Raw genomic sequence first — 14323 nt, 5'->3', positions numbered from 1 at the left:
GCTGTGAGCCACCACGTGGTTCCTGGGAACTGAAGACCAGCCAGTACTCTTAACTGCTGAGCTATCTCTTCAGCCCACTGGAGTCAGGATTCTTACATGCTAATTTATTATCCTTGGGGAATATTAGTGTACATGGAAGGATTTGAGATGTCCTGCCACCAAGGCAGTCCTTTGACTTCATTTAGTTCAGTCTTTCCCAAATCTACATAGAACACTTGAATGGGTTAGTCCCTCGAAGAACTCGTAGTCTTGAGATCTGCTGTGTTCTGCTTGTTATGCCTTTCTCCTAAAGTGGAATCATCTACAGGAATGGCTAAGCCAAACAATGGATAATGAAACATTTACAAAAACAATAGATTGGAGAAAGACTTAAAGAAGTCCACAGAAGTTGAGCAGCCTGTTCATTAGCATTCCATCTCTTTTACCTGACTCTGACCCTACCTCCTTCAATTCTGTTTGCCGTGTACTCTTCTAAACCCTGTGTTAGGTGCGAGACCAAGAGATGCCCATCAAGAGGAACTTCGTGTGGGTGACTATTCATGTGGAGGATAGAAATCTCCACTCACCTCACTTCACTCAACCTCGTTATGAGGCAAGTGTTCCTGACACCACAGCCCCTGGCACTGAGCTACTGCAGGTCCGAGCTGTGGATGCTGACCGGGGAGCCAACGCTGAAGTCCACTATTCCTTCCTAAAAGGTGAGGACCTGGTTGTGAGCTTAAGGAATTACACAAGGGCTGGGGTGAGGATCAGCAGTAGAGGCATGACTTTACAGATTACTCAAGTACCAGCTCTCTAAGCAGTGACAGACGGCCATTCTAGAACATTCCATGTGTCAAAGTAATTCAAAAAATGGTAGTACCAATAGCAAAAGTACTCTAAAGTTATGGAGAAATTTATGAATAATACAATACAAGCCACCATGAGCATGTGGAAAGTGTTTATAGAGCCTGTAAATGTGTTAGGATGAACTGACTTCACGTACATGTGTGAGAAGGGATTTTAAATTCCCTGTCAGTGTTGGCAGCCTAACTCCATGTTTGCAGACCCACCTTATAAGTATGTAAGTGGAGTTATCAAAAGCAAGTCAAGGGATGCCTCTGAATGCTCTACTATACAACTGAAGTTCTTCCTACCAAAGGTACCAGTGAACTTCAGGGTGAAGCATGCTTTCCTTGCACAGTGTAAGTCCCATTTCTTGGCTTCAAATGCTTATGGATGATGGCTTTGGTTTCTAGTTCAAGTTGTATCCTAGAGACTTTCTAATGCCTGACACTTCTGTTTAGACAGCAACTATATAGGGTGACATTCAGAACTGTGTAGCGTGCATTTGCTCTAGCCATGATATACTAAATCCAGGGTGACTGTGATGTCAATTGTATCCTGTCCCTGCTTGGTGCCATGGCCTCTTGACTGACCTAAGAAGCCTGGTTGGTGTCTCCTGAGGGTGTGGCAACTTCAGTTTGTCCTGTTCTCTCTTTCAGGAAACAGTGAAGGTTTCTTCAACATTGACTCTCTCCTGGGCATCATCACAGTAGCCCAGAGACTTGATCACATCCATCTCAATAGGCACGCATTAACCGTGAAGGCGGAAGACCAAGGCTCCCCACGGCGGCATGACCTGGCTATGGTGGTCATTCATGTTCACCCCTCCGACAGCAGTGCTCCCGTTTTTTCAAAAGATGAGTACTTCATAGAGATTCCAGAATCGGTTCCCATTGGCTCCCCGATCCTCCTTATCTCTGCTGCCAGCTCCTCTGAAGTCACCTATGAGTTAAGAGAGGGGAACAAGAACAGTGTATTCTCTATGAACTCCTATTCTGGCCTCATCTCCACTCAGAAACGCTTAGACCATGAGAAAGTCTCATCATACCAACTGAAAATCCGAGGCAGTAACATGGCTGGAGTGTTCACGGAGGTGGTGGCGCTTGTCTACATCATTGATGAGAATGATAACGCTCCTGCATTCCTAAAGTCAACTTTCGTGGGGCACGTCAGTGAGGCAGCTCCTCTGCACAGCCTGATCCTGGATGAAGACAACAGCCCCTTAGTGATCCGTGCCTCAGACAGTGACCAGGAAGCTAACTCCTTGTTGGTCTATAAGATCTTGGAACCAGAGGCCTTAAAGTTTTTCAAAATTGACCCCAGCATGGGGACCCTATCTATCACATCAGAGCTGGATTATGAGAATACACCCTTGTTCCAGTTCAACATCTATGTCCATGACCAAGGGACACCCATCTTATTTGCACCCAGATCTGCCAAGGTCACCATTCATGTCCGAGATGTGAATGACTTACCCCCCAGGTTCTCAGAGCAGATATACGAAGTGACAGTGGTGGAGCCCATTCACCCTGGCATGGAGCTCTTCACAGTGCAGGCTGAAGATAATGACTCAAACGTCACCTATAGCATCAAAACTAGCAACGCTGAGGAAGCTGTTACCATTCACCCAATCACGGGCCAAATATCCGTGGTTAATCCTGCTGCTCTGAGGCTTCTAAAGCTCAGTATTATGGCTTTTGATGGTCTGTATAAAGATACGGCATTGGTAAAAATATCTTTGACCCAAGCCCTTGATAGAAGCTTACAGTTTGATCAGGATATCTACAGGGCAAGAGTGATGGAGAATACACCACACAGAAAGGCACTGGTGATTCTTGGTGTCCATGGAAACCATTTGAATGACACCCTTTCCTACTTCCTCTTGAATGGCACAGACTTATTTCACATGGTCAAGTCAGCAGGTGTGCTGCAAACCAGAGGAGTGACACTTGATCGGGAGCAGCAGGACACTCACGAAGTGGTAGTGGAAGTGAGGGATAACCGGGTCCCTCAGCGGGTGGCTCAGGCTCTTGTCAGAGTCTCTGTTGAAGATGTCAATGACAACACCCCTGAGTTTCAACATCTGCCCTATTATACAGTCATCCAAGATGGCACTGAACCCGGAGATGTCCTGTTTCAGGTATCTGCCACTGATAAGGATTTGGGAGCCAATGGGACTGTCACATATGGGTTTGCAGAAGATTATGCCTATTTCCGGATTGACCCCTATGTTGGGGACATATCGCTCAAGAAGCCCTTTGATTATCAAGCTTTGAATAAGTATCACCTCAGAGTCATTGCTCGGGATGCAGGTACTCCACCCCTCCAAACTGAGGTAGAGGTACACGTTACTGTCAGAAATAAATCCAACCCATTGTTTCAAAGTCCATACTACAAAGTGAGAGTCCCTGAAAATATCACACTCTATACCCCAATTCTCCACACACAGGCCCGGAGTCCAGAGGGCCTGAGGCTCATCTACAACATTGTAGAGGAAGAGCCTTTGATGTTGTTTACGACAGACTTTAAAACTGGCGTCCTTACGGTGACAGGACCTCTGGACTATGAGTCTAAGAACAAACATGTGTTCACAGTGAGAGCCACAGACACAGCTCTGGGGTCCTTTTCTGAGGCCACAGTGGAAGTCTTAGTTGAGGACATCAATGATAACCCTCCCACCTTTTCCCAGTTGGTATATACTACTTCAGTTTCCGAGGGCTCACCTGCTCAGACTCCCGTAATCCAACTGTTGGCTTCTGATCAAGACTCAGGACAAAACCAAGATGTCTCCTATCAGATTATAGAGGATGGCTCAGATGTTTCTAAGTTCTTCTGGATCAATGGGAGCACGGGGGAGATGTTCACCATCCAAGAGCTGGACTATGAGGCTCACCAACACTTTCGCGTGAAGGTCAGGGCCACGGATAGGGGAGATCCCCCACTCACTGGTGAAACAGTTGTGGTTGTCAATGTGTCGGACATCAATGACAACCCCCCAGAGTTCAGAGAACCTCAGTACGAAGCCAATGTCAGTGAACTAGCAACCTGTGGTCACTTAGTTCTAAAAGTTCAAGCTCTTGACCCCGATATCGGGGACACCTCCCACCTGGAGTACCTGATTCTTTCTGGCAACCAGGACCGACACTTCTCCATCAATAGCACATCAGGAATCATTTCTATGTTCAACCTTTGCAAAAAGCAGCTGGACTCATCTTACAAGTTGAGGGTAGGTGCTTCTGATGGGGTCTTCCAAGCAACGGTGCCAGTATATATCAACACTACCAATGCCAACAAGTACAGCCCAGAGTTCCAGCAAAATGTCTATGAAGCCGAATTAGCTGAGAATGCAAAAGTGGGGACTAAGGTGATTGAGTTGCTAGCCATAGACAAAGACAGTGGTCCCTATGGTACGGTGGACTACACCATCATCAACAAACTAGCTGGGGAAAGGTTCTTTATAAATCCCAGTGGTCAGATCACCACCCTGCAGAAACTGGACCGGGAAAACTCAACGGAAAGGGTGATTGCTATTAAGGTCATGGCAAGGGATGGAGGAGGGAAAGTGGCCTTCTGCACTGTGAAGATCATTCTCACTGATGAAAATGACAATGCCCCGCAATTCAAAGCATCCAGGTACACTGTGTCCATCCCATCCAATGTCAGCAGAGACTCCCCCATCATCCAGGTACTGGCTTATGATGCAGACGAAGGTCGGAATGCAGATGTTACCTATTCAGTAGACTCGACTGAGGACCTTGCAGAGGAGATCATTGAAGTCAACCCAACCACTGGTGTGGTCAAGGTGAAGGAGAGCCTGGTGGGACTAGAAAACAGGGCTGTTGACTTCAACATCAAAGCCCAGGATGGTGGTCCTCCTCATTGGGACTCTCTGGTACCAGTACGACTGCAGGTGGTTCCTAATGAAGTCCCTTTGCCCAAGTTTTCTGAGCCTCTGTATACTTTTTCTGCATCTGAAGACCTTCCAGAAGGTTCTGAAATTGGGTCTGTGAAAGCAGTAGCTGCTCAAGATCCAATCATCTACAGTCTGGTTCAGGGTACCACTCCAGAGAGCAACAGCGATGATGTCTTCTCCTTGGACCAAGACACCGGAGTCCTAAAGGTGAGGAAAGCCATGGACCATGAGTCCACTAAATGGTACCAGATTGACCTGATGGCACATTGCCCTCATGAGGATACTGAATTAGTGTCATTGGTCTCTGTCAACATTCAAGTGGAAGATGTCAATGACAATAGGCCTGTATTCGAGGCTGATCCATATAAGGCTTTCCTCACTGAGAATATGCCAGGAGGAACCACAGTCATTCAGGTGACTGCCAATGACCAGGACACTGGAAATGATGGACAGGTGAGCTACAGGCTGTCAGTGGAGCCTGGAAGCAACATCCATGAACTCTTTGCTGTTGACAGTGAGAGTGGCTGGATCACCACACTCCAAGAGCTTGACTGCGAGATTCAGCAGACTTACCGTTTCTATGTGGTGGCCTTTGACCATGGACAGACCATCCAGCTGTCTTCTCAGGCCCTGGTTGAGGTATCCATCACAGATGAGAATGACAACCCCCCTCGGTTTGCTTCCGAAGACTATAGAGGCTCTGTGGTGGAGAACAATGAGCCTGGTGAACTTGTGGCTACTCTGAAGACGTTGGATGCTGACATCTCTGAGCAGAATAGGCAGGTCACCTGCTATATCACAGGTAAGGATGCTTATCATGGATTAGAGGCATTGGGAGATATTGACAAAGTCTAGCAGGAAGCACTCTGAGATGAAGGTGACATGTTTAGTCACTTGATCCCCTAGGATCACTTGTTCCCCTATGATCTCAGTGGTTCCATTCAGACATTTGGCATGTCTGTTCTCACTCACCTTACAGAGATACTGAGAAAACTCAACAGGGGGAAAGTCCTAAAGCTGCCTATAAATTAGGATGTACTTTGCAAAGAGGTAATTATTATTCTTTTAGGTGAGGAGATGGAATCAAAGGAGCATGCTATACCTGCTTGTCTTGGTTACTACTCTATTGCTGTACAGAAACACAATGACTAAGGCAACTCCTATAAAAGAAAACATTTAACTGGGGGCTTGCTTACAGTTTCAGAGAGTTAGTCCATGATTGTTATGCTGTAAAGCAGACAGCACAGCACTGGAGCAATAACTGAGAGCTTTACACTCTGATCTGCAGGTAGCAAGCATAGAGAGACTGGGCCTGGTGTGAGTGTTTGAAATCTCAAAGCAAACCTGGCCCCATGACACAGAACATCCAATAAAGCCACACCTCCTAATCCTTCCCAAACATTTCCACTTCCTGACTAAACATCCAAGTATATGATCCTATGAGGCTGTTCTCATTCAAACCACCACACTATTGTTGGCTGTTTTCTAGGGGTGCTGAGATATGCAGCCCTTGTGACTCATAAAAATTCTGGAAGCTGTCTGTTTTCATGCCTGTATTTGTGTCATGCCCAGGGCAAGTTTGAGGGAGGGTTCTTCACCCAGAGAATATTAGTCACATCCCTCATTACTATGGCAAAAATACCTGATCAAAGCAACAGGAGTAAGGACAGGCTTATCTTGGCTCCTGGCCTAAAAAGGGATGTAATCCACTGTGGCAGAAGACATGACAGCAGAATGGGAGGCATCTGATCACACTGTATCCAGTGAGACAAATGTTGACTTTCCACTTACGTTCTTTTTTACTCAATCCAGGCAAACAGCGCATGGGCTGGTGCTGCCCACGTTAAGGGCTGGTTTCCCATCCCCACTTAAACCTCTCTGGAAATGCCCTCACAAACACACACAGAGGGGTATTCCCTGGGTGATTCTAGATTCAGCCAAGATGAAAATGAAGATAAACCTTCACACAAAATGACCCTTTTTCTTTCTCATCCCCAGCATTATGTTCCCCGCCCTGTTCCATAAACATGGCTCATTTTGCCAATACAGCTGTTGAGGGACGCATTCATGAGGCTGAAGTTCCAACTGAGAACCTCAGACTCCCTGAGACAGACTAGGTCAGAACCACTTGAAATAGTCAAGAATGTGATATCAGGCCGGGCGGTGGTGGCACATGCCTTTAATCCCAGTACTTGGGAGGCAGAGGCAGGTGGATTTCTGAGTTCGAGGCCAGCCTGGTCTACAGAGTGAGTTCCAGGATAGCCATGGCTACACAGAGAAACCCTGTCTCAAAAAAACAAAAACAAAAACAAAAACAACAAACAAACAAACAAACAAACAAAGAATGTGATATCAGACACTTGAAAATACCAGTCTTAAAATGCCTAGAATACTGGAGGGTGGCAGTCAGTTCTTATAAGAACAGAATTATGGGAAAATCTTAGCATCTGGGGGAGGCTTCACCTTTCCACACCCTTGTTGGGAGATGATCACATGCCCTTCACTTAGTGTGTGCCTTTAGTTGTGTATTAAACTGTAGAGTTAACGTTGTTGAACTCTTCTCCTGCTCTGCTGAAGCATCATAGCAGAGCCTGGACATTCCTCACACATATCTAGAATTTGCTCCCTCTGACTTCTCTCAATGCCTTCTCAATCACAAGAAATAGGAGCCTCATCCCTCCTATCAGCCACATTTGTACTTCTTGTAGTAATCATCTCACTTGAAAGCCGGGAGAGGCTTCCTAACTTTGCAAAAATAGACTCAATATAGAATCATGGGTCCCCAGTTCAGGGATGAAAATTCTGCCTTCCCCAGTAACCCTGAAGGAGAAAGGGTGCAGCCACCTAGGACACAGAGCCCAGTTCATTCCTGTTCTTGGTTCCTGATAGCTGCATCCCTCCTTTTTAGAGGGAGACCCCCTGGGTCAGTTTAGCATCAGTCAAGTTGGGGATGAATGGAGGATCTCCTCAAGGAAGACTCTGGACCGTGAGCACATCGCCAAGTATCTACTCAGAATCACAGCATCAGATGGCAAGTTCCAGGCTTCAGTTCCAGTGGAGGTCTTCGTCCTGGACATCAATGATAACAGCCCGCAGTGCTCACAGGTGAGCCCTCAGAGTATTGTCTCGGGAAATGGAGGCATGGAAGGTTGGGAGAAAGTCTCTATTTTCCTGAATAGAGATAAACCCTCATTGGCCGTTACTGTCCACCTCTCTTGGTATCTTCTGAATAGACCTTAGACTGGTGCCCATAGACAGGAACCATTCTTGGCAACTTCTTGCTTTCAGGCACATCAATACAGCAAACTCTTTAGGAACTGTAGTGAAACCAGTCTCTTTGCACATCATACAAAGGCCACGTCTCTGCAACACAGACCCAGATGAAGCGGGCCCACCTGTTGCCAAGCCTGACAACCTAAGTTTGATCCCCAGGACACACATGGTACAAGAAGAGGTCCAACTCTTGAAAGTTGTCCTCTGACTGCTGCACATAATCTATGGAACACATATGAACATACACATGCACACACATATGCACACACAAATGCAGTAAAATAGACAGTTTTACCTTTAAATGTATTTTAAAAAACAATAACTGATTCTTAACATTTAGAAGAATTTCCATTATTCCAAATTTTGCTTAAAAAAAAAAAAGAAACAATAAATCTTTAAACTGGCCAGATGTGGTGGCACATGCTTTTAATCCCAGTACTTGAGAGGCGGAGGCAAGCAGATCTCTGTGAATTCGAGGCCAGCCTTGTCTACAGAGTGAGTTTCAGGACAGCCAAGGCACAGAGAGACTTTGCCTCAAAAACAACAACAACAACAACAACAAAAACAAACAAAACAAAAGAAAACAAAAAAAACCTTAAACTATAAACATTTTAATTTTATAACATCTCAAGTTAGAACAACTCATGTCTACTGAAAGTCTAGCCAGTCATGGTAGACACATCAATGTATACTTATACATACAAATACACATCTGCCCAGAGGGTCAGCTATAACCCCTTCACATAGCCACAAATACCTGAAAAAAATAATGTGTGTGTATACCGCTGCCACATTTGCTCACCACGTTTGCCAATATGCTCATATGTATTTCATACAACTCTCCCCATGTATGTTCATGCATATGTGCACACTTTAACTTACTTGCACACACAAGTGCACATATGGCACCATGCAGCACACATGAATGTGTACACCCTGTCACTTTTCTTTCATCCCTCTCTTCTATCACGTCGAACACAGCAGAAGAGAGCCTGGGGCATTTGTAAGCGCGGAGTCCAGATAGGCACATTTTTAAGTGATCTCCAAAGGACAGATTTTCCCCACCTTGGGGAGAAAGCTGGCCGTCTCTTTTCTCTTTTCCATTTGATCAGGGTTACCAACTCCCTCTTCTCTTATCTTAGGAGAGGCCAGGATCAGGAGAGGTCAGCCTAGCCTTTCCCAAGATGGCTCATAGCTTCATCAAATCCGGGGAAAAGAGATCTGAGTTCCAGTACCATGCAGTCCAGTCGGGCATGATGGTGGAGTCTAGGATATCAAAGAGACACCAAGTTCTCAGAGGCTCCAGCTCTTTCCCAGGGCCCAGCCCTAAGTCGCCCTGCAGGGGAGAGAGGGAGGGAGGGAGGAAGGGAGGGAGGGAGGGAGGGAAGGACAAGGCAGGTGGTAAAGCCACTGAAGTCTGGCTCTGCCTTAAAGGCCAGTGGTCCGGTCTGGGAATTTGAGCAGGGAGGTGACCTTGGCAGCCTGGCCTTACAACAAAGGCTGGGATGGGGCTCGGCAGGGCTTGGCCTGAGACTCTGCATCATCTGCTGCCAGAACTTGCCTCAGCCTCTGATCCCTTCCAATGACCCCTCCAAGTGGGCTATGGTGGGTCCTTCCAACCCTGGACTGGAACTGGAACTACTTAATGGTGGCTTCTTGTAGGCCATATTCTGACTTATTCTGTCGTTCCTCTTCTGACTTGTTGCTGTTGTTAGTTTGTTTTATGGTGTGTGTGTGTGTGTGTGTGTGTGTGTGTGTGTGTGTGTGTGTAAGGGCCAGAGATCAACAGTATCTGGTGTCTTTCCTCAATCACTTTCCACCTTTATTTTTATTTTTGGAGACAAGGTTGCTCAGTAAACCTGAAGCTCATATTCCCAGGACAGACCACTTACCTCAGTGTCCTTGAGGAATCCACCTACCTCTAACACCCCTCCCCTGTGCTGAGGTTACAGGAGCACCCCCTCCCTACATTTTATGTGGGTTCTGGGGATACAAACTCAGATCCTCATGGTTTTGTGATAGACACTTTATCCACTGAGCCATCTCCTCAGCTCTCTCCTCTAGCTTTAAAACTAATTATCTTATTCATCATCACTGTGTTGCATGTATGATGGGAGTTGGAAGGGTGTTCACTTGAGGCTCATAAGACAACGTGGTAAAATCGGTTTTGTGTTTTTTGGGTTTTTTTTGTTGTTGTTGTTGTTTGTTTTTTTGTTTTTTTGAGACAGGGTTTCTCTGTATAATCCTGGCTGTCCTGAAACTTACTCTGTAGACCAGACTGGCCTCGAACTCAGAAATCCGCCTGCCTCTGCCTCCCAAGTGCTAGAATTAAAGGCATTAGGCACCACTGCCTGGCGTGAAGTTGATTTTTTTCCTTTTACCTTTATGGGTTCCAGGGATAAAACTCGGGTTTTAGGATTATATGGTAAGCATATTTCCCCTCTGAGCCATCTCACCAGGCCTCTGGCTTTTAATCTTAATTTTCCTTACACGTCTCTTTAAAACAAACAAAAAAACAAACATAAAACCAGAAAATGATGTAACTGAGGCTGGCCTTAAATTTACTATGAAGCCAGAACTTGAGCTCTGGATCCTCCTGCCTCTACTTCTGGAATACTGAATACTGGGATTACCCGATAAGCCACCCCGGGTGGTATCTCATTTTACCCCATCTCCTCCCTCTTTGCTCCCTTCTCTGCCTCCCTGTCTCTGTATGTTTTTCTCTTGAGTTATTTCTTGCCCTCTCTCCTTCTTCAGTCCCCCAAGTCTGGATCTAAGCACTCTGACACCCTCTGTTTACCTTTCTGTCTTCAGCTTCTCTACACTGGCAAGGTCCGTGAGGATGTCACCCCCGGACATTTCATCTTGAAAGTTTCTGCCATAGATGTGGACATGGACACCAATGCTCAGATCACATATTCTCTGCATGGACCCGGGGCTCAGGAATTCAAGCTGGACCCTCACACAGGTAAATCTCTCTGAGATGTGGGATGAAGCCAAGAACCTGTACCTGTGCCATGGTGGGCTCTTCTTTGAAACAGGAATTTACTCATCCACCTGTCTACCCATTAGCAAATACCAGCAGCTGAGGACATAAGAAAAGGATGGATGAGTTCAGACCTAGTTCTTTATAATCCAAGAGGAAAGGTGATTGCTGGGTCAGTGGCTGGCAGCATGGTGAGCTAGGAGCAATGAAAGTTCTCTCAGTGAGGAGTATCGAGAGTTTAGGGCCAACCTGAGTTACATAGTGAGTTCCAGACTAGCCTGGGCTATATAATATGAAATCTGCCCCCAAACAAACAAACATGGGAGAAGAGGAGGAGGAGGGCAGAGGGGAGACAGCAATGTTGACAGAAGTTGACTTAAGCTTAGGAGCCAGGTTAAATAAAGCCTCTTTGAGGGAATGCCATTTTGTGTGGGCTTGAGCTCACTCGGGAGTTGGGCAAGCATACTGGGAAGGCAGAGAAGGACAAAGAAGGTGGAGGGAGAGTGTCCTCGAGGGTCCTATCTGGGGGAGAGGACACATGTCTGAGTGTACAGAGCAGAGAGAGAGAGAGAGGACAGAAGATGACACTCTGAAGGCAGATGGGCTGATGCCTTTTCGAGCCAATGGAAGGTTTAGACTAGTGAGGGCCAAAGTCGGCGCAATCTCAAGATCTGCACTTTGCAAACTGGGTTCCTGATGCCCAAGACTTCAGTAAACACTGAAAGCCATAAAGCTCCTGGAAGCCTGACTTGGGCTGAGGAAGAATTCAGTAGATGGGACAAATTATCCAAGATCAGCAAGGGACCAAACAGAGATAGAAAGTGGAAGCCCTTCCCGCCCCCCCCACCCCAGGGTAAACCACAAATAGCATTGCCAAGGCTGTACTGTGGAGGACTGTTGGAGAGAGAGGTAGGGAAGAGCCATACCCCCAGGTAAGACCCTGTCCTGCTGCTTGCTGTAGGAAGCAGGTGGCCGGAGGCAGCCAGGCACAGGGACCAGCTGCCAACCCTTGGCTTGAATTCATAGCCCCAAAGATGACTCAGAGATTCCTGAGCAGGGAGGGGTAGGTGGGGAGGTGGGGGATGGCAGTGACAGCCATGTCCCAGGAAGCTGCCTGGGTGGATCAGAGACCATAGTGTCCTTTCTGACCCCAGTCCGGCATGCTGAGTGATTTGGAAAGCTTGTCTTCTCTCTGCTGTTGTTTGCTCAGCTGCAGAACTTCCCATGAGGACTTAAAAGAAAAACAAACTGGGCATTTTTTTTCCAGAATATGAAAATGATGCATGCTTAGTATACAAATTAAAAAAAACACCATAGGTATGTATCCAGCTGGAGCCAGAAAGCCTACACAATAATCCCTCACCAAAGCCTACTCAGGGTGTATCCAACCAGTTCGCCTTCCCATGCACCTCCACATTCTCTCTGTAATTGTTTATCTGGTGTATAATTTGCTATTCCCCCTTAGTGATTGCTTGCAGGTGTTTGCAAGGAAGAATGTAAAGTTGTTTTCAGTGATTCCTGATTATACTTTCTTAGTTTCATTTCTCTGGCTGTGCTAAAGCACTCCCACACAGAGAATATGAGGGAAGGAAAGGTTTGTTACTTCAGCTCACATTCCATGTTACAGTCCATCACTATGGGACATCAAGGCAGGAACTACAAACAGCCAGTCACAGCCTATCTACAGTCAAGAGCAGAGAGAGATGAGTCCATACGTGCTCATTTGTGCTCAGCTGGCCTTCCCCCACTCTCTTACACAGTTCAGGACCCCCTGCCTAGAGAATGGTACCTCCCACAGTACGCTGTGTCTCTCTACAGTTAATTTAAGAAGATTCCTCATAGACATGACCATAGCAAATCTACAGTCAAGAGCAGAGAGAGATGAATGCAAATGTGCTCATTTGTGTTCAGCTAGCCTTCCCCTACTCTCTTACACAGTTCAGGACCCACTGCCTAGGGAATGGTACCTCCCGCAGTAGGCTGTGTCTCTCCACAGCTAATTTAAGAAAATCCGCCACTGACATGACCCTAGGCAAACCTTGTGTGGATAGCCCCTAACTGAGACCCTCTTCTCAGGTGATTCAGTTTGTGTACAACTGAAAACTAAAACTAACCATCACATATTACTTTACTATACAACTAAACCATATTAATCAATTCCTATTTGAAAAGCATATAGGGTGATCTAAGTATCCCACAATTATAAACAATACCTCAGAGAATATCTTTATACATGTGTTTGTTTGTTTCTTATTGTTTTTTTGAGACAGTTTCTCAAAAAAGCTATGACTGTCCTGGAACTCACCATGTAGACGAGACTGACGTTTAACTCACAGAGATATACCTGTCTCTCCCTCCCTAGTTACTGGGATTAAAGGCATGTGGGACCACATCCACATATACATTATGTATTTTGATCATTGTGTTAATTATTCTGTGGGGGATATATATATATGTATATATATATACACATCTAAATTACATATAAATATATAATAAATTTATATGTTTATTTTATATATTTTATATAATATAGCATATTATATGTTATATATATAATATATTGAAAGTTTCTACTATATATGTGGACATGGACAGCAATGCTCAGATCACATACTCTCTGCATGGATATATATAAATCGGTGATATATATATGTGTGTGTGTATATATATATACACATATATATATATATACACATATGTATGTATGTATATATATGTCTATATACATATATATATATGTATATATATATATCAATGATTTTAAAAGTTGCCTAACTGGCCTTTAAAAATCGGTTTATTTGTATCTTCTTAATGGTGACTTTAAACTGGTGATGATGGAGTGTTATGGGAGAATTAGAAAGGCAGGTGGTGCTAGGGATGCAGCTGGGTGTCTTCCCTGACAGCATGTACACAGACCAGTCTCTCTGCTGCCATAGAACCTGAAGCAAAGACTGTCACAGTCAGTGTAGCTCTCTAGAGGGTGCACATGTCCTCTCCGGGAAGCTCAACCTTTGTCATTTCTCCTGGCAGGGGAGCTGACCACACTCACAGTCCTGGACCGGGAAAAGAAGGATGTATACAACCTTGTCGCTAAGGCTACAGATGGAGGGGGCCAGTCATGCCAGGCAGAGGTGACTCTCCACATTGAGGATGTGAACGATAATGCCCCAAGGTTCTTCCCCAGTCACTGCACTGTGGCTGTCTTCGACAACACCACAGTTAAGACCCCTGTGGCTGTGGTCTTTGCCCGGGACCCTGATCAGGGTGAGTATGTGCAGGACTGGTGGCCACCTATGCTGGTGAGCCATCTCAACATTAGGTCC

The 14323-nt window shown here is 45.7% G+C and overlaps 1 protein-coding gene across 2 annotated transcripts in view; it reads left to right on the top strand.

Moving 5' to 3' along the window:
• Positions 1-14323, top strand: part of Fat2 (FAT atypical cadherin 2) — an 89948-nt gene that overhangs the window by 52753 nt on the left and 22872 nt on the right. For both annotated transcript variants that reach the window (XM_031351603.1, XM_031351604.1), the window contains 5 exons: positions 488-698; positions 1485-5540; positions 7647-7843; positions 10826-10979; positions 14031-14264. In XM_031351603.1, coding sequence (XP_031207463.1) covers positions 488-698; positions 1485-5540; positions 7647-7843; positions 10826-10979; positions 14031-14264 — 4852 coding nt within the window. The remainder of the gene's footprint in view (positions 1-487; positions 699-1484; positions 5541-7646; positions 7844-10825; positions 10980-14030; positions 14265-14323) is intronic.

Source organism: Mastomys coucha, unplaced genomic scaffold (assembly GCF_008632895.1).
Source record: "Mastomys coucha isolate ucsf_1 unplaced genomic scaffold, UCSF_Mcou_1 pScaffold5, whole genome shotgun sequence".
NCBI lineage: Eukaryota > Metazoa > Chordata > Mammalia > Rodentia > Muridae > Mastomys > Mastomys coucha.
The sequence above is the reverse complement of the archived record's forward strand: the minus strand, read 5'-3'. Positions and strand labels throughout refer to the sequence as shown.